Genomic DNA, 20,369 nt, shown 5'->3' with positions numbered 1-20,369 from the left:
GGTAGCTATGGATAGGTTGGGTTCTGCATTGAGGCAAGAAAAGGGAGTAGAAACGTGTGGTGAAAGGAGGAGAAGAGAGAGCTTCTTAAACTATAGAATATCATAGACTTCTTACAGCTATTGTTCTTATACTGTCCAAATGTCACCTAATGTAGGGAAGTTCAACTGGAATTGACAAAGGAAATTCTATAGGACAAATTCCAATAGGGGACCTAAATTATACTTAGTATAATTTACCCAGAATTATTTCCTTGGACTGTAGCAATCTTTTTAGCAGTAGTGGAAAATGAGAATATAAAAGGAGGAAATTTGGTCAAACCTTTGAGCAAATTTTGAATAATCCCAGTATAGTTCTTCAGCAGCAATGTAATAATATTTTCTGTTTCCATTGTTGCTGCGGAGGTACCATGCTGCAATGTTGTCAGGATTTCTGGAAGAGTTAATGTCTGTCCTAGTGTCAGTTTGGTAAGGGTCATCATAAGTCACATAACCAATTTCAGCAGAGTATTCTTCACTGCTCTCTTCCTTCTGCCTTGGAATAATCTCAATATAATCTCCATCATTTGCACTGAGACCTACTACAACTGGTGGATTAAGTTCCTCTGGTGGAAAAGCATTATTTAGGGTAGGAGATGGTGTGAGAGATGGCACCTGACCAAGGTCTGGATAAGGCAAAGTCTGACCAAATTCTGGAAGAAGAATTGATGGACTAGATTCAGAGGTGTAGGATGTCTGATCAAGGTCTAGGGGAAGTGATGTCTGCCTGAGATCAGGAGGAAGGGCTGTTTGACTAATGTCTGGAGAGAGAGTTGCCTGGCTGAGGTCTGGGGAAAGGAGAATCTGATCAAAGTCTGGAGAAAGGATCGTCTGGCCAAAGTCTGGAGAAAAGGTTGTCTGGTCGAGGTCTGGAGAAAGCGTTGTTTGGTCAAAGTCTGGAGAAAGGGTTGTCTTACTGAGGTCTGGAGAAAGGGTTGTCTGGCTGAGGTCTGGAGAAAAGGTTGTCTGGTCAAGGTCTGGAGAAAAGGTTGTCTGGTCGAGGTCTGGAGAAAGCGTTGTTTGGTCAAAGTCTGGAGAAAGGGTTGTCTTACTGAGGTCTGGAGAAAGGGTTGTCTGGCTGAGGTCTGGAGAAAAGGTTGTCTGGTCAAGGTCTGGAGAAAAGGTTGTCTGGTCGAGGTCTGGAGAAAGCGTTGTTTGGTCAAAGTCTGGAGAAAGGGTTGTCTTGCTGAGGTCTGGAGAAAGGGTTGTCTGGCTGCGGTCTGGAGAAAAGGTTGTCTGGTCGAGGTCTGGAGAAAAGGTTGTCTGGTCGAGGTCTGGAGAAAGTGTTGTTTGGTCAAAGTCTGGAAAAAGGATTGTCTTGCTGAGGTCTGGAGAAAGGGTTGTCTGGCTGAGGTCTGGAGAAAAGGTTGTCTGGTCGAGATCTGGAGAAAAGGTTGTCTGGTCGAGGTCTGGAGAAAGTGTTGTTTGGTCAAAGTCTGGAAAAAGGGTTGTCTTGCTGAGGTCTGGAGAAAGGGTTGTCTGGCTGAGGTCTGAAGAAAAGGCTGTCTGGTCGAGGTCTGGAGAAAAGGTTGTCTGGTCGAGGTCTGGAGAAAGCGTTGTTTGGTCAAAGTCTGGAAAAAGGGTTGCCTTGCTGAGGTCTGGAGAAAGGGTTGTCTGGCTGAGGTCTGGAGAAAAGGTTGTCTGGTCGAGGTCTGGAGAAAAGGTTGTCTGGTCGAGGTCTGGAGAAAGTGTTGTTTGGTCAAAGTCTGGAGAAAGGGTGGTCTTACTGAGGTCTGGAGAAAGGGTTGTCTGGCTGAGGTCTGGAGAAAAGGTTGTCTGGTCGAGGTCTGGAGAAAGCATTGTTTGGTCAAAGTCTGGAGAGAGGGTGGTCTGGCTGAGGTCTGCAGAAAAGGTTGTCTGGTCAAGGTCTGGAGAAAAGGTTGTCTGGTCGAGGTCTGGAGAAAGTGTTGTTTGGTCGAAGTCTGGAGAAAGGGTTGTCTTGCTGAGGTCTGGAAAAAGGGTTGTTTGGTCGAGATCTGCAGAGATGGTTGCCTGCCAGGCTTCAGGTTCCAAGGAGGGGAACATTTGACCAATGTCAGTAGGGAAGGGCTCGTGTCTTAGGTCATAGTCCTGCATCTGGCCAGGCTCTGGGGGAGACGTGTGACTAGAGTCCACAGTGGAGTGCATTGAATTAGAGTCTTGAATAGGGAATGTTTGATAGTGTTCTTCTGGGAGTACTGTCTGATACAGATCTAAAGGGGAGCTTGTTTGACTGGTGTCATTTGGGGGATTCTGATTATGGTCAGGAAGTGAGGCTAACAGGGTAAGATTCATAGAGGGGAATGTCTGATTGAGGCCTGCAGGAAAAGATCTTCCATTGGATTTATGGAGTAATGATGAATGATCAAGTCTCCTGTCTGAAAATGTGGTATTGGCCTTTCCTCTTAGAGGATGGAAGCTCCTTGGAGATAGAGGAATAGGGTGTGCAAGCTTCTGTTCTTTTTTCTTTTTTCGTGTCTTAATGAGAAAAAGGCTTTTCTTCAATCCACCATTTCCTCTGTCCCATTTTACTTGTAGAGTTTTATTTCTAACTCCAGAAAATTTTGGGTAACCACTCTGCTTTCTGTGCTTGTTTGAGAGTGGGATGCTTTCTCCCCAAGACTTTGATGTATTCTGGGGGCTGTCCAACAGCTTATCAACAGCCATGTCTTCAGCATCTGGGACTATTTCATAACTACCTTTCTCAGAAACAAGATGCCATTTCCCATTCAAAATCTTAGATGGATTATTTTGTTTTAAAAGTAACAGATCATTGGGAAGGTCTTTCCAGGGTCCTATTCTGGAAGGAGAAGAGTTGCCTTGGCTTAAATGTCTCCCAGGTTTAGGTGCTGAAAATCCCACCTGGGAGAACTTGTGCTTTGCTGTGTGCTCTCCTCCCTTATGCCTAGCATGTTCTTGATTCCTGAATCCTTCTGCATCAAGTGGAAGTAATTTTACCCCTGTGATATCTGACTGCAGAGGATCCTCCATAGAATCTTCAGAATAAGGGCTGGAATGCTCTGCCGTGGAATGGTTGAGAACTGAGTTCTTGTCTAAGCCAATGTGTCCCAGAGGGGGACCAGCTGTGGTGGCTTCTGGGTGAGGAAGAGTTTTCTGAGGTTTTGCAAAGTTATAGACAATAAGCCTGCTAAAATTACGTAAGGAAGAAGAATTGGAATTAAGAGCTGTATCGGTATTTGGAGGATAGAATTCAGAATTGTTCTCCAGAGCTAGGGCAGTAAGATTAAACTCATCTTCCTCTTGATTAAGTGATGAATTTCTGAATGACCTAATTCCTAACCATGAAGCCAGGTTGTTCTGGTAATCATAGTCAGCATCATTCTCATCACCATTGTCTTCTGGGGAATCACGCATTTTCCGGGTAGTCATGACTGTAGGTGCTAGAGATTCATATATAATCTCATAGGAGTCTTCATAATCATCCCGGATACACTTAACATCCCTGAATCTCAGCCTTAGGTTTTTGCTTCTTGGACTGGAATTTATTGTAGTTAACATCCAAGTTCCTGCAGAACAGAGACAGAGAAAACAGAGAGTGCTAAATCCAGAAAAATATATAGAAACCCTACAATCCATTGTGGCAGATAATTTTCAATGAACATGATCAGTTAGTGATACTCAAGTGTGGTGTAGGGGCCACTGCTGATCATGTTCTACAATGACATAAGGAGAGAAGTTGGGCGTAAGTTGTTTAGAAAACTGTTTACCAATTTGACATTGCTGTGTATCCAAGCATGGGATCAGTGCACTCATCTCATATAACAGAATATGGATCAAAAGTATTGGTCAGTGGAGATTAGGGAGAAAAGTATTAGCACAGATAGTTTAAGAGTCACTATACTTAAAAAGGATGAGTTAGGAATAAAGTGGGCTTTGAATATCATAAACGTCTTGTTTGAAAATTGGAGTAGGGGGGAGGATGATGATGTTCACTCCTATAAGTAAGAGACATCTATATATTTCTAAGCAATAAATGATTCAAGTGGGCCCAGGGAAATTTTGAATCTCTTTGAAATGGTATTATCCACTGGCATACAGACGATTTCCTGGGGAGTTTCCAATAGTTACCACTTGTTGAGTCCTAAGCACTTGGTATATATGACAATTAATGGTCAAAACAACCCTGTTAAATGTTATTGTGTTTTTGAGATGAATAAACAGAAGCTCAGTGAGGTCAAGTAACATGTCCAAGGTTACACAGATACTGAGTGTCAGAGCACATCTGAGGAACTCCAAAGCCCATGTGCTTTCCATGCTTTCCACTGCTGTCTGTGAGTCCAGCCTCCAAGGCTCTGTATCTGATGATCACTAACCCACAGTGGCATGGCTAGCTTTAAACACTGGAAAGCTCATTTTGATAAAAGAAACACTCTTTTGTGGCTGAATGTTCATGCTTTCTCCTCTAAATCATACCTTATCTTTTTGCTGTTGTGTCTGTACTTCTCATGTAGCCTGGAGAAGAATATATGAAACCCACATTAGGGGACTGGACGCATTTAAGTAATTAATTCCCCCAAATAGAAATCATGAGAAGTATTGAAAGGAAAGCCTGTAAGGTACCAGAAAGATAAACTCAGGAACTGTGGTAGTCTGGAAAGCTGCAGCAGACTTTTATAGACCAGAGGTTCCTTTCCAACTGTCCAGGCTCTTACCAACATTATCCATTGTGACAGTCACAGATTCCCCACGCATAGGGAAGAGGGTCAAGGTGTCTTCATGTCTCTTTCCATAGATGAATGAATGCCCAGTGAAGTGAATGGTCAAAATGTCATCCTGGGTCCCTATACTGCAGAAGTGCCACTGGACAGTATCATCAAAGCAGAATCCTAGTGTGGGTATACTCTCGGGCACATAGCCATTGATAGCTGAAAGAGTAAAATCTGTTAACATACAAGCCTCTGCCAAAAAAAGGAATGTGTCTAATTATACCTAAGATTAATGTCTCAATATTAATTTGGTTGTGTCAAAGCAGTAATTATGATAAACTTCACCAGGTCTAACATGTGACTAGAAGGTCAAACTCAGAACTCAGACATCCCAAATGAGAACTTATTTTCCTAAGTTCTCCCTTGGCTAAGGGAAAAATATTAGGATAAAGACAAAGCCTTTCATTCTTGTTGACTTATTCATTCATTTGTCAAGTGTATATCAAATGCCCTGTTTTCCACATTTTGCTTTTAAAGATATTCTAGAGCGTCTGCCTTGGGCTCAGGTCATGATCCTGGGGTCCTGGGATAGAGTCCCTGCTTCTCCCTCTGCCTATGTCTCTGCCTCTCTTTCTGTGACTCTCATGAATAAATAAATAAAATCTTTAAAAAAAGATATTCTAAACATCAACTTAGAATATTATTTAGAATAATTCTTCCTGGAAGAAAAGCATAATATAAGAAATTCATATTGACATATTAGTGAATAAGAAGTAATGTCCCTAAAAGGCATGCATATTTAGCACAATTTTTTATTGTTCCTTCTTTACATTGAGATAATCTATAGTTTTCATTCAAGTACTGAGTTCACACATTTTCATTATCTTTCAAAAGCAGTATCTTTACTTAGGTTTTAAGCATGGTAATAAAATCACAGGTTTAATTTCTATGAGGGCAAGGCCCACATCAGCCCAGGTTACCACTCCAGCCCTGATAATAGTACAATGTCTGGCACTAGTGAACACTTAAATATTTACTGAATAACTTCCTGACATAATACGCTTGTAGTTTGTATTATATTCAGGAGACTCTTCTAAATGGTCCATAGCTGTATGGTCTAGTACTGTAGCCACTAATTACAAGTGGCTATTGAGCACTTGAAATGTGGACAAACTGGATTGAGATGTGCTGTAAGTGTAAAATACACACCAGATTTCAGAGACCTAGTATGAAATAAAAAAGGAAATCTCATCAATTTTTATATTGGTTTATATTAAAATGATAATATTTGGGATATATTTCTCTTTAATTATTCATATAGCTACTAGAAATTTTTAAATTATATTTGTGGCTCACACATAATTTCTAATGGGTAGTACTAGACCAAAACTATGACAGATTCACTGCCAAAAATGAAATTATGCAAAGAAAGCTGAATAACTCCCCATTTGGAATTATTTTCATGGCACATGCCAGTTCTGATAATTCCAATAATTCATCTGAAACTATATGAATAAACTATGGCGAAGTCCTCCTCATATCTATGATTACCTATTAGAGAAAGTGATCATAATGACTCTTGACTGAGGAACAGTGGTGGAGACACTGACCACTGTGGCAAAGTTTGCTTCTAGCTGGTTTACTGAAATTTCTCTCAGTCTTCTCATAGCATTGGCTTTTGGTGCTGAAATTGAAAACCACAGCAAATGCCTCAACTTTGGCTCATGGAATTCCTTCTGTTCTGAACTTCTTACTGCTCACTTCAAACCTCTTCATGGCTTGGCTTTTTAAGATTCTTGGCTCCCCATATGCATATTGCCTTAGTTTGATTTGGCCATCCACCTTTGGATTACTTACTTTCTTTCTGCCCTGGCCATAAAGACTGTTCACCTTGCACCCAGTCTAAAACTCCCATATACTGCTGACCAAAGCCTATAGCCCCTTTCCTTACCACCCCCACCTCTCACTCTGTTCCTTTAGAGTGGATATGCCAAGAGCATGTACATATACGTATATGCACATTTGGAGCATGAGACCAAGAAGCTTTCCTAAGGAGAACAAGCTTTTGGCCATTTGCTTAACAGGGTTGCTATCACCCAGGAACTTCATCATCAAATCCCTGGATTGTAATTGAGGATGAGAGATGAGTGGATTCTAATCCATGTCTCTGCCTTTATGCACAGTCATACTTTTAAGCATGGGAGTGAAAACATGATGGACAAAAACAGTGATTTGACTTACTGCTCATGATGTTTGATTCATAAAACTTGGGGTCATCACGTTTCACCTTATCAGGATTTTCACAGAATTTGTTGATATTGTCCTCAATGTACCAGCTCTTGTTCTCATCAAACACAGCAAACACAGCCTGCTGCTCAATGTCTGCTGCCCTCTGGAGGAAAAACGTGCTGTGTTCAGTAATTAATGTTACAGTTGATACTAACCCACAATACTGAGTTCTCAGAAACCAAAGAGGCACAGTCTTGGGGACACTGAAGCCACAAATTCAGGCATTTATGAGAGAGAGCCAATTTTGTACAGAGCCTTTTTTTTGTACAGAGCCTTTGTTAGAACCAATGTAATATGCAAAGACAAACAGAGCAGATCAGAAAACACCCTAATAGAAAAATTTCTTCTCCTCATGGCAGCCGTAATTGTTATCTCTGTAAGTGGATACATTTTAACCTGAATAATGGACTAGATGTGCTCCAAATAGTTGCAAAGGATAGAGCAGAAGGTTGTAATAGGAAAGCTTTCTATCTCTCCCTGTTTCCTTTCTTAGCTCAAGAAATGAAAGTCTTCCAAATACCCATTTCTGATGTTTCTAGGAATAGATTTATTTTGTATGCCTTAGGATGAACTTCTTTGATTATAGCTTTGCCTTAATGGGAATTTTAAGTTAATAATATAAGACTATTATTCTCCAATGAAGATCCATATCTTTGTTCACTTTTTTTTCTCTATGATTTAGTCTCACTAGAGGTGGACCATTGCCTGGGTTCAACTTCATCAGATGCTATGTTCCCAAATTGTTATCTCTCTGGTGCAGGTCTCTTAAAAATAACAAGGGTTGGTAGAAAGCTTTACACTTTTACCAGGTGGTATCTCGCTGAGCCCCAAAATAACCCTGTAAAATTTGTTTAGGAGGGCATTACCCATTTGATAAAAGGAAGAAATTTAAAAAAGGCTAAGTGATTTGCTGATCACACAGCAGAAGACCTGGAATTTCACACCAAGACAAAATATGGTGTCACATGATAGAACTGCCTTCTAGAGTAAGAATCTAGATGAAAATAGACAAGAAAAAAAAAAGAGCCCAAAGGAATAAATGTTGTCAGATTTTCACTGAAGAGGACAACATAATATTTTCTGTTCTCTAGAAGAAGCCTCATTATTTAGCAAGGAGATCTAATCTGTTCCAGCCAGAAGTTCTCAGAGTTTCTGAAAGTTTATTTCATGGATGGAATACCTGTATGCCTCGCTTATCCAGGGATCTGCTCTTACAAATTAGAAGTAGCCCAATCAGCCCAGAGGCAATGTCCCTTGTGACGTCCACATTACTGTAGTATGGTCTCGTTAAGCACTGTGCATCATTTTCTGTGGGTTCATCAGACTCTAGGATGTTCCACTTATAAGTATAGGTTTCCCCTGGTTGAACTGCTCTGATCATGGTGTTATTGTCTGAAAGAAAATAGAGTCAAAATTGTTTCCATTTTCAAAATTATTACATTAAACAAATAGACAAACAGGGGGTTCTCATTAAAACCAATTAATATTAGGAAAGGAATATTCTTTTTATATTAAGCTCCACTTAACAGAACCCTGGATTACATGTCGCCATTAGAGATTGCTCCACTAGAGGCCGCTATGGCCGCTATGGCAGCCATGGGACTAAGAATTTACTTCCAAGCACTAAGTAAACTAAACCCCTGAAGTGAGCAGGGTTTGGTTCTGACTTTTAGGATACCCTACTTGTATAGTGCCTGACTGCACAAGTTACATTACTGAGGAAAGAGGACCGTAGGAAAATATGGCATCCTCTCAGAGGTGAATAGTCTCATTCAGTAGACTCCAATTCAAACCTGAAGTGAAGGAAGAGTTGACTTCATCTTCATAAGGAGAGAAGGTCACTCCATGAGGGTAAATGCTGTAGACACGGCTGGCCATATTTTTGAACACGATCTACAAAGTTAATTCAAATTCATTATTTCTAGGACTTAAATTCAATTGTGAAAATTAACATAGGATGCTAGCTTGGCATATTCACTTGTTGGAGGGTGCGTGTGTGCGTGTGCGCAAACTTGTTCTGTTCCTCTCAGCAGCAACCTCTTCCCATCACCTGGCAGAAACTTGTGAGACAGTTTTGAGTCTCACTTTTGAGACTCACCTGGTAAGGTGGAAAATGGAAAGAGAATCCTTCCCTTAGGAGTGACATTTTCCTCACAATATATCACTCTTTCCAAACTGATCCCCGTGCCCCATCCCCTCTCCTCTCAGCTTGGACCACATCTGTCTTCAGATGTGTCTGTTCCTTCTCCTCTTTAGAACATGATCCCCTTCTCCAGCCTGGCAGATCTCCTAGGACAGTGTCTTGGTGCCAACTTCTGAGGGGCACACAAATAGCCAGATCCTGAATCTCCAGTGAGGTATATTTATACTTGCTAAAAAGCACCTAAAAGGGATGGGGGAAATCAGAAATGAGGGAAGGGAAAGAGGAACTGAGAAAAGCTACTTTCTATCCCTCTGTTATTTTTAAATGAACAGAATTGTCCTTGTGTGCAGATATGTTAGTTCACCCCAACAAAGGGGTGAAGGGGGAGCATCATTTACACAGGAGTCCTAGTTAGGCTCCTTAATCTTCAAAAGAGAACTTTAATCTTATCTTCTGTTGGTTGATTGCCAAAGCATTTGGATCACCCTTAATCTATAGATAACCTGCATTCTAGAATCTTGCCAAAGATTGCAACCTTTACTTCTCTGCTGCTCAGTTTTTATCAAAAGCTTGATAACATATTTTTAAGGAAAGTTGTCTGAAGAACACTTGGTGTTCTTGAATCATATCTAAATTTACCTTCATTGGATTCTAATCATGGGAGAACTACATACTTAGAGCACAATGATGAATTGTTTCTACTCAATTATGTTTACTGTTATGCTCTCAGCTATAATGACAAACATTGTTTTACAAAACTATGGGACTTACTGGTTTATTTATTAAAGAATAATTTGTTTATTTGAGAGACAAAGAGAATGTGTGTAGTGGGGCAGGGGCAGAGGGAGAGAGAGAATCTCAAGCAGACTCCCTGCTGAGCATGGAGCCAGATGAGGGCTCGGTCTCAGGACCCTGAGATTATCAAGAGCCAATATCAAGAGTCAGATGCTTAACCGACTGAGCTACCCAGGGGCCCCAGCAATTTACTTACTATACCATTGTAGGGATTATATCAAGGATTCTATGGACTATATTATACTGCATCCTCTTTTTAAGGATCCATGGGAGAAACTGGTCTTGGTATCAGGGGAAACTATGTTTTCTTTATGACTACTGTGAACCTTGCCTTGACATATTTTACTTGGCTACTAGTAAGCTTTGGACAAAATTTGTAGGCAACATGCATATGGCATGTGTTTTATTATACCTATGCATGGCTTTATTTTCTTTGTCCTCATATTATCTTTCACCTCTCTTTGGCTCTTTGTTTTTTTCCTTTATAATTTGATAAATTGTCTCAGATGCTTTGTATTATAAGGTAGGCTATAAGTCAGAGCAAATACTACATAAAAACTAGAGTTGCATTTGAATTAAAAACTATATGGACAGGGTGCCTGCGTGGCTCAGTGGTTGAGTGTCTGCCTATGGTTCAGGTCGTGGTCCTGGAGTCCTGGGATCAAGTCCCGCATCAGGCTCCCTGTGGAGAGTCTGCTTCTTCGTCTGCCTCTGTCTCTGCCTTGCTCTGTGTGTGTCTCATGAAAAAATAAATAAAATCTTTAAAAAACCTACATGGACATATTTTTTTTTAATACAAATAACCAGTACTTATAAACTGTCTTTCCTATTTAATTTCTTCCATGGTTCTATATTTCTGTTACTTACTTTGAGTGTGTCTCTGACCTGGGCTCTGATAACAGGGCCCAAGATCCCATCTTCTTTGATATTCAAATTCTCCAAACGCTTGGTGAAAGACTCATCTTGGTACTGTTTGTAGACAACCTTCTTATACTGTTTCCCAATTTGGTTTGAGAAATTATCCAAATGCAGAGATCTGTATTTTCTTAAAGTGAAATGAATTTTTTAAAAAATTAAACCATTTCCTCAACTAAAGACCCCAGTATGATGAGGAAACCCTTGTACTTAGAAGTTCTGCTCTTGGATTAGCTACAGTGCTAGTTTTCTAAAAAAAAAAAAAAAAAAAAAAAAAAAAATTCTTAATGTGGTTTGCAAAGTCCCAATATCTGCTCTCTAGTTGGAAGACTGAAAACCTCTTATCTGTCTTCTCTACCACCGATAAAGTTGTAGCATGGTTGGAAATAACTACTTAGAACTTCCTGTCACTCTGGTCACTAGAATAGACCTTAGATATCTCTGGGAAAAGGTCTACCCAAAAGAAAGGAGAGGCCATACTATGATTTTTTTCTCAAGTCTTCCTTATCACTTAATTTATGGTAACTTTATTGACTTCCCAGGTATTTCTCAATCTCTAAAAGTATGTTCCCATACCAAGAAGCTTTGACTATCTTTATTAGCCATAGTTCCACACTGTTGAGCTAGCCCTCCTACCATCCACCCAGTCCCAGTGCCAACTAAAAAACAACCACCTTCACCCATCTTCTGTAGCTACTGTGATAAAAGATTTGGGGCAGCAACATGAAACACTTTTCCTCCTGGTCCTCTTTATTGTCTTAGTTTGTAAAAATGGAAGTTCCATGATGGAATTTACCCATTTTTGTGCATTTATTTTGCACAATAAAAAGCACACACTGGGGGATCCCTGGGTGGCTCAGTGGTTTAGCGCCTGCCTTCAGCCCAGGGTGTGATCCTGGAGTCCTGGGATTGAGTCCCGTGTCGGGCTTCCTGCATGGAGCCTGCTTCTGCCTCTCTCTCTCTCTCCCTGTGTCTCTCATGAATGCATGAATGAATAAATAAAATTAAAAAAAAAAAAAAGCACACACTGTTGCCAGAGTCCTGGAATCTTATCTCAGTTCTGTCAATTATTGTTACATAATCCTGAGCAAGTTCCTCTTTTGCTCTTTTTCTCAATTAAATTTTTTGAATAGCAAATACGTTCAAATGATTTTGATTGCAGTAGAAAGCTCTCATTCACACAGTATATACCCCACCTCTTTGACCTTCCTGATGTTCCCTGAAGTTCCTAAATATTCACTTGCATTAATTTCATATGTATAATTCCATCATATTTAGCATCTTTATGCATAAATATGCAAATATGACTTGCAAATATAAATATTCTTATACTCTCATTCCTTTTACAAAAAGCATTTTGACTTTTTTTGCATTTTTGAGAATGCATTTTTGAGGTGATTTTGACAAATAAAAATTGTATGTATTTAAGAAGTACAACATGGTTATTTATATATGTATATATGTGATCATCATTTAAGCTAATTAACACTTCCATCAACTCATCTCATTACTATTTTCTTTTTTGTGATGAGAACAGTTAAGATCTAATGTTTAACAAATTTCAAGTATACAATATTAACTATAGTCACCATGCTGCTTAATTAGTTCCACATATAAGTGAGATTATGCAGTATTTGTCATTTTGTGTCTAGAATATGTCTTAGCATGATATCCTACAGTTTCATCCAGGTTGTTTTAAATGACAGGCTTTCCTTCTTTTTTAAGGCTGAGTAATATTCCATAGTGTGTGTGTGTGTGTGTGTGTGTGTGTGTGTGTGTGTGTTGTGTGATATATTTTCTTTATCCATTCATCCATCAACAGACACTCAGGTTGTTTCCATATCTTAGCTATCGTGAATAATGCTGCAATGGACATGGGAGTGCAAATATCTCTTTAAAATATTGATTTCATTTCCTTTGGATATATATTCAGAAGTGGGATTGCTGGATCATATGGTACTTCTACTTTTAATTTTTGGAGGAGCCTTCTTACTATTTTTCCATAATGGCTATTCCAATTTATATTCTCGCCAACAGTGTACAGAGTTCCATTTTCTTCATACTCTCATCAACCCTGGCTACCTCTTTTTTATAGTAGCCATCCTCATAGGTATGAAGTGATAATCTCACTGTGGATATGATTTGTATTTCTCTAATGACTAGTGATGTTGAATAAGTATTCATATACCCATTTGCTATTTGTGTCTTCTTTGGAAAAATGCCAATTTAGGTACTTTGATCATTTTTAAAAATTTATTTTATTATTTAAAAAAATTTATTTTAAGTAATCTCTACACCCAATATGGGGCTTGAACTCACAACCCCAGGATCAAGGGTCCCATGCTCCACCTACTGAGCCAGTCAGGCACCCACCTTTTCCTATTTTTAAATCAGGTAGGGTCTTTTTGGTATTGAGTTTTTTAATATATTTTAGGTTTCAACAGCTTATTAAAGATATGGTTTGTAAATATTTTATCTCATTCCATAGGTTGCTTTTTTTTTGTTTTATTGATTGTTTCTTTTGCTGTCCAGAAGCTTTTTAGTTTGATGTAGGCCCACTTGTTTATTTCTGTTTTTGTTGCCTGTGCTTTTTGTGTTTTGGCTTCTTTGGTCTAAGTGTCTGTTTTTATGCCATCATTATACTATTTGATTTCTATAGCTTTGTAATATAGTTTGAAATAAAAAGTGTGATGGCTCCAGCTTTGCTCTTCTTGTTCAAGATTGTTTTGGCTATTCAGGATCTTTTGTGATTTCAAATGAGTTTTAGAATTGTTTTTTCTATTTTTCTGAAAAATGCCATTGGAATTTTTAAGGGATTGTATTGACTCTGTAGATCACTTTGATTAATATGAATATTTTAACAAAATTAGTTCTTCCAATCCATTAACATAGAACATTTTTCTTTTTGGTTGTTTCCTCTTCAATATCTTTCATCAGAATTTTATAGTTTTTGTTTTTGTTGTATAGATCTTTTACCTCCTTGGTTAAATTTTTTCCTAAGTGTTATTATTTTTAATTCTATTGGAATGGGCTTGTTTTCTTCATTTCTGTTTTGGATAGATTGCTATTAATTTAATAAGTGCAGCTGATTTTTATAAGTTTAATTCATATCCTGCAACTTACTGCATTATTTTATTAGTTATAATAGATTTTTGGTGGAATCCTAAGGGTTTTCTATATATAAAATCGTATTATCTGCAAAGAGAGACAATTTTACTTTTTCCTTACCAATTTGGATATCTTTTATTTCTTTTTCTTGCCTGATTGCTGTGGCTAGGATTTCTAGCACTATGTTGACTAAAAATGGTAGGCACTCTTGTCTTGTTCCTGACCTTAGAGAAAAAGCTTTCTTTGAATATGATGCTGGTTTGGGTTTGTCATATATGGCCTTTATTGTATACATTTCTTCTGTACCTAACTTGTTAAGAGTTTTTTTTATCAAGATAAGTGTTGAATTTTGTCAATTGTTTCTTCTGCATCACCTGGGTTGCTATTATACTTTTATCCTTCATTTTGTTGATATTATATATTATGTTTATTGATTTGTACATGGTGAAAAATCCATACATCCTAGGGATAACCTCACTTGATCATGGTGTATGATCATTTTAATCTGCTATATACTAATACTTTGGTGATTTTTGCATCTGTGTTCAACAAGGATATTGAGCTGTCATTTTCTTTTTTTGTATTCTCCTTATCTGGCTTTGGCTTGAGGAAAATGCTGGCTTTGTAAAATAAGTTTGGAAGTGTTGTCTCCTCTTCAATATTTTGGAAGAATTTGTAGCTTAGTATTAATTCTTTAAATGTTTGGTATAATTCATCTGTGAAGCCATGTGATACTGGGCTTTTCTTTGTTCAGAGGCTTTTGATCACTGATTCAATCTTCTTACTTGTTACTGGTCAGTTCAGATGTTCTATTTCTTTATGATTCAGTCTTCCTTGGGTGTATATTTCTAGGAAATTATCCATTTATTTTAGACTATCCAATATGTTGGCATATCATCATTATAGTAGTCTCTCAGGATCCTTTGCATCTCTGTGGTATCAATTGTAATGTCTCCTCTTTCAGTTATAATTTTAATTATTTGAGTCCTCTCTTTCCTTGGTTAGTTTAGCTAAAGGTTTGTCCGTTTGGTTTATCTTTTCAAAAAAAACTAACTATCAGTTATGTTGATCTTTTCTATTTTTTTTTTCCAGTGTCTACCTCATTTATTTTTCCTCTAATCTTTATTTCATTCCTTCTGCTAACTGGGCTTAATCTGCAGCCCCTGTCCAACTCCTTGAAATACTTTGAAGTCCTTTGAGGTATAAAGTTAGGTTATTTGAGAACTTTCTTTGTTTTTTAATGTAGGCATTTATTTTTATAAACTTCTCTCATAACTGTTTTTGCTGTATTCCTAAGTTTTTGTATGTTGTGTTTCCATTTTCATTTGTCTCATGATATTTTTTTTTTAATTTCCCACTAGATTTCTTTTTGACCATTATGGAAAGTGTGTTTAATTTCCACATATTTGTTAATTTTCCAATTTTCTTTCTGTTACTGATTTCCAGTTTCATACCACTGTGGTCAGAAAAGATATTTGATATGATTTTGGTAAGACTTATTTTGTGACCTAACATATGATGTATCCTAGAGAATATTTCATGTATGGTTGCAAAGAATATGTATTCTGCTGCTGTTAGATGGATTGTTCTTTACATGTCTATTAGGTCTAATTGGTCTATAGAGTTATTCAATTCCACTATTTCCTTATTGATTTTATGTCTAGATGATTTATCTATTGTTTAAAGTGAGGTATTTAATTTGCCACTTTTATTGTATTGTTGTATATTTCTCCATTCAGTTCTCTTAATATCTGCTTCATATATTTAGGTGGTCCAATGTTAGGGGGTATATATATTTTTAATTGTTATAACCTCTTGATAAATTAAACCCTTTATCATATCGTGACAGTTTGACTTAAAGTCTATTTTGTCTTATATAATTATAGCCACTTCTCCTTTGGTTACCATTTGCATGGAAATTTTTTTTTTTATCATTTTACTTTTAACAAATGTGTATCCTTAAAGCTAAAGTGAGGGGATCCCTGGGTGGCGCAGCGGTTTGGCGCCTGCCTGTGGCCCAGGGTGCAATCCTGGAGACCTGGGATCGAATCCCATGTTAGGCTCCCAGTGTGTGGAGCCTGCTTTTCCCTCTGCCTATGTCTCTGCCTCTCTCTCTCTCTGTGTGTGACTATCATAAAAAAAAAAAAAGCTAAAGTGAGTCTCTTGTAGGCAGTACATTATTAGATCTTAGTTTTTATCCATCTGGCTACTCTTATCTTTTTATTGGAGAATTTAATCCATTTATATTTAGAATAAGCATTGATAGGTAAGGATTTACTATTGATATTTTGTTGTTTTCTGACTTTCTTGTAGTTCTTTTGTTTCTTTCTTCCTCTGTTGCTATATTTCCTGTGATTTGCTGATTTTTTTGTACTTATATGTTTTTATTCTTTTATCTTCTGTGTACCTACTAGACGTAGAAATATTTGCTTTGTGGGTGCCATGAGGCTTACATCAAACGTCTAAAAGTTCTAACAATTTATTTTAAGCTGATGACAACTTAAATTCAACTGTATAAACATTTCTACATACTATTACTTACTATTCCCTCCCAATTTGTGCTATTGATGTAGCACTTTATATCTTTGTATATCCATTAACAAAGTATTTAACCTGGTGATTTTAATGCTTTTGTCTTTAGACTTTTATTTTAAAGCTTTTTTAAAATTTTAAATAGAGTTAAAAGTCATTATGCACCACCATTACAGAGAGTATTCTGAATTTGACTATATATTTAGCTTTACCAGAAATTTTTATACTTTCATGTTGTTACTTAGTGTCCTTTCAACTTAAAGAACTCTCTTTAGCATTTCTTGTAAGGCAGGCTAGTGATGCTTAATTCTCTCAGCTTTTCTTTGTCTTGGAATGTCTCTATCTCTCCACTTCTGAAGAACAGCTTTGATTGATATAGTATTATTTGTTGGCAGATCATTCTTTTTTTCCTTTCAGCAACTTGAGTATATCCCACACTTTCCTAGCTTACAAGGTTTCTTCTGAGAAATCTCGATAGCATTATAGGGGTCCCCTTGTATATGACGAGTTCTTTATCTCTTGCTTCTTTCGGGATTCTCTCTTTGACTTTTGACAATTTGATAATCATATATCTCAGGATAATATTTGGGTAGATCTTGCTTGAAGTCCTTTGAGGTTCATGAATATGTTTATCTATAACCCTCCCAAGATTGGGGAAGTTTTTAGTTATTATCTTAATTTAATTTAATTTATTCATGAGAGACACAGAAAGAGGCAGAGACATAGGTAGAGGGAGAAGCAGGTTCCTTGCAGGGAGTCAGATGTGAGACTTGATCCCTGGACCGCGGGGTCACACTCTGAGCCAAAGGCAGAGCCTCAACTGCTGAGCTACCCAGGTGTTCCAGTCACTATCTTCATATAAGCTTTCTGCTCCTTCATTTCTTCTCCTTTAGGGACTCTCATCATGCATATATTCATTCTTTTGATGGTATCCTATGGGTAATATAAGCTTTCTTCACTCTCTTCCATTTTTTTCCTTTTTGTCTTTGTAACTGAATAATTTCTCATTATTTATTTTTCTGAAATTTTCTTCTGCATGATCCAGTCTGCTATTGAAGCTTTCTATTGAATTTTTAAGTTCTGTCATTATATCCTTCTGTTCTAGGTTCTCTGTTTAGTTATTTTTGATGGTTTTTATTATTTATTACACTTATTTTATTTATGTATTGTTTTCCTGATTTCATTTCATTGCCTATCTGTTCTCCTGCACCTCACTAAACTTCTTTAAGATGATTATTTTAAATTTTTCATGAGAGAATTTGTAGATTTTTATTTCTTTCACATTGATTACTTGAGTTTTATTAGTTTCCTTTGTAGTGCCATATTTGCCTGACTTTTTGTGATTCGTGTAGCCTTGTGTTCATGTACATTTGAAGGTTCAAACGCTTTCTTTCAGTATTACTGACTAATTTTGTCAGGTAGAGTCTCCTGTTAAGTCTCTGGGCTGCTGGGATTACTTCTGTGATTACAGTTGAATGAAGCTGGAACCAGGTCATGTAGCTGCTTCTGAGCCTGTAGTGGCATCTGTGGTTGGCAGGCCTTTTACCAGGGGCTCAGGTGGGCATGGACCCTATCTGGTCTCTGGGCTGATGGGACTGCCTCTAGGACATTGGTCAGTAAAGCTAGTGTTGGGATAGTGGCTTATTTCAAAGTCTAAAGTTGAGTCTGCAAATGGCAGCATTGTTATTTTTTTTGATGGGTGTGGCTCCTATTTGGTCCTTGAGAAGGCTCCCACCAGGCCATTGAGTATGTCCCTGGGTGGGCAAGACTGCAGTTGGCAGAGTTGGAGCTGGGTTACAGTGATGCTTCAAGATCTGCAGTGGGACTAAGGTCTGCAGACCAGCTTCCTGGGGCATAGATGGTTGTGGCTCCCTCAAAGTCTCTTAGCTGTCAGGACTATTCCAGGGCTGAAGCTGGTTACAGGGCCACTTTAAGATCTATACTCAGACCAAAATCTGTAGGCCACCCTCTAGGGTCACAGACAGGTGTGACTTCTCTCGGGTCCTTTGGCAAATGGAGCTGGTGTCAAGACCAAGGCCAAGTGGGGCTATACCTGAGTCCACGATGCGACAAGGCTGTTTCCAAGTTTGTAGCTGGGAGCACCATCAATGAATCTACCACCTGAGCATGAGATGCCTTCTCAAAATATCCTTCTTTTGTCTTGGCTCCCACTGGGAAGATCTTGAAGTTTCTCAAATTCCTACCTCAACCCTAAAGCTCTCACAGAAGTACTTCTCTTTGTGGATAGCTGTCAGATTACTATTGCTGTGTGGGGAGATGAGCAGGAGATCTCCTATTCTACCATTTTTTCCTCCCTTGAATTCTTAATCTAATAATGTATCTTGGAGAACTTTTTTTTTTTTTTAACACTTGGAGAACTTTTTATATTAATACACAGAGGGCATTTACATCCTTTCTTGAAAACAGATACATAGTATTCCATCATATAGATGTGCCATAATTTATTAAACTAATTTCCTATTGATGGATATTTTAGGTTATTTCCAATCTTTTGCTACTACTAACAGTGCAGCAGTGAATATCCAGTACATACATCATTTCACATGTGAATAAGTATATCTATATAGTAAATTCCCAGAGTAAGATTGTTGGGTCAGAGGACATATGCATTTATAATTGTGATACATATTTTCAAAAACATCCTCTAGAATAGCTGTACCAAACTACTCTTCCACCAACAATGTATGATAGTGCTGTTTCCTACAGCCTTGTCAACAGATTATATCATCTGGATTTGTGAGTCTGAGAGGTAGAAAATAGTATCTCAGTGTAGTTTAATTTGCACTTCTCTTATCATGAGTGAGCTCAAATATTTTTCAAGTGTCAAGAGTTATTTGAATTTCTAAATTTCTTACTCTCTCATATCTTTTTAATCTTTTTTTTTATATCTTTTTAATCTAAAAAATAAATAAAAGCTGTTTCTAACTTGGAGAGTTAAAGTAACACTCATAGAAAATATTTCACACAGTGCTTGGCAATAGCAAGCATCCGACAAGTGGTAGCTGCTATTTCTATTACTACTTCTACTACTACTGTCATTATTGTTACTACTACTATTACTACTCTTATGCTGCTGAGTTCCCTTGGTGAGTTTAGAGTAATTCCAGATTGGTTTGGACAAAAAGACTTGAATCCAATACATATATACTCTTCAGAGCTATCAACTCATGGCATTTCATGCCATGAACCTATGACCCCTGAACCTTCACACAGTGATAAGAACCCCAAAACTCACTTGTCCATATTTGCTGGTATTACAGGTGCATAGTCCCAAATGACTTCTTCTGCAGCAATGAAGTATTCCCACCTCTTCATGTACCGCCTCTGGTCACGAGTCAGTTTCTTAGGATTCCTGGTTTTCTTTGCACAGTTTTTAATGTCTATGTAAGCCTGCATCCCAGCTGAATTAGAATACAAAGGCAGTGAAGGAATTTGAGAGAAGAAATTATAGCTGACCAAAATGCCTATCTTTTAAAAAAAGGTATGGAGGGTTTAAATAATACCTTTATTGTTAAGAAAAGGTAATGCTCAGACAAATTCTGAACATTTTGGTCTGCAGCTCTTCTGGTGCAGTACAGAAAGGGGCAAGAATAAAAAGCAAAGGAAAGAGAGGATGGGTTAGAGAAAAAACTTGAAAAGACTTTCTTTGTTTCCTTCAGGAAAAGAAGTATAATTTCAAGATCCTTAAAATCTTATGACTTAGGCCTTGTTGATTTCTCATTTTTCCTGTCATCTGTCCCTTTATTTGTAAAATGGAGATAATGATAGTACATACTGTGCAAAATTGTTGTTAAAAATTAAATAAGTAGGGATGCCTGTGTGGCTCAGCAGTTGGGCATCTGCCTTTGGCTCAGGTCATGATCCCGGGGTCCTGGGATCGAGTC

At 37.9% G+C, this 20,369-nt stretch overlaps 1 protein-coding gene across 1 annotated transcript in view; it reads right to left on the bottom strand.

The window, feature by feature from the left end:
- Nucleotides 1-20,369, bottom strand: part of F5 (coagulation factor V) — a 70,334-nt gene that overhangs the window by 22,225 nt on the left and 27,740 nt on the right. The window contains exons 7-13 of the mRNA XM_038542596.1: nucleotides 19,721-19,886; nucleotides 10,777-10,954; nucleotides 8,765-8,864; nucleotides 8,152-8,363; nucleotides 6,924-7,074; nucleotides 4,689-4,901; nucleotides 320-3,542 (exon numbers count right to left, since the gene is read on the bottom strand). Of these exons, the coding sequence (XP_038398524.1) occupies nucleotides 320-3,542; nucleotides 4,689-4,901; nucleotides 6,924-7,074; nucleotides 8,152-8,363; nucleotides 8,765-8,864; nucleotides 10,777-10,954; nucleotides 19,721-19,886 (4,243 nt within the window). The remainder of the gene's footprint in view (nucleotides 1-319; nucleotides 3,543-4,688; nucleotides 4,902-6,923; nucleotides 7,075-8,151; nucleotides 8,364-8,764; nucleotides 8,865-10,776; nucleotides 10,955-19,720; nucleotides 19,887-20,369) is intronic.

Source organism: Canis lupus, chromosome 7 (genome assembly GCF_011100685.1).
Source record: "Canis lupus familiaris isolate Mischka breed German Shepherd chromosome 7, alternate assembly UU_Cfam_GSD_1.0, whole genome shotgun sequence".
In the NCBI taxonomy this organism is placed as follows: domain Eukaryota; kingdom Metazoa; phylum Chordata; class Mammalia; order Carnivora; family Canidae; genus Canis; species Canis lupus.
This window is presented reverse-complemented; position numbering and strand designations above follow the sequence as displayed.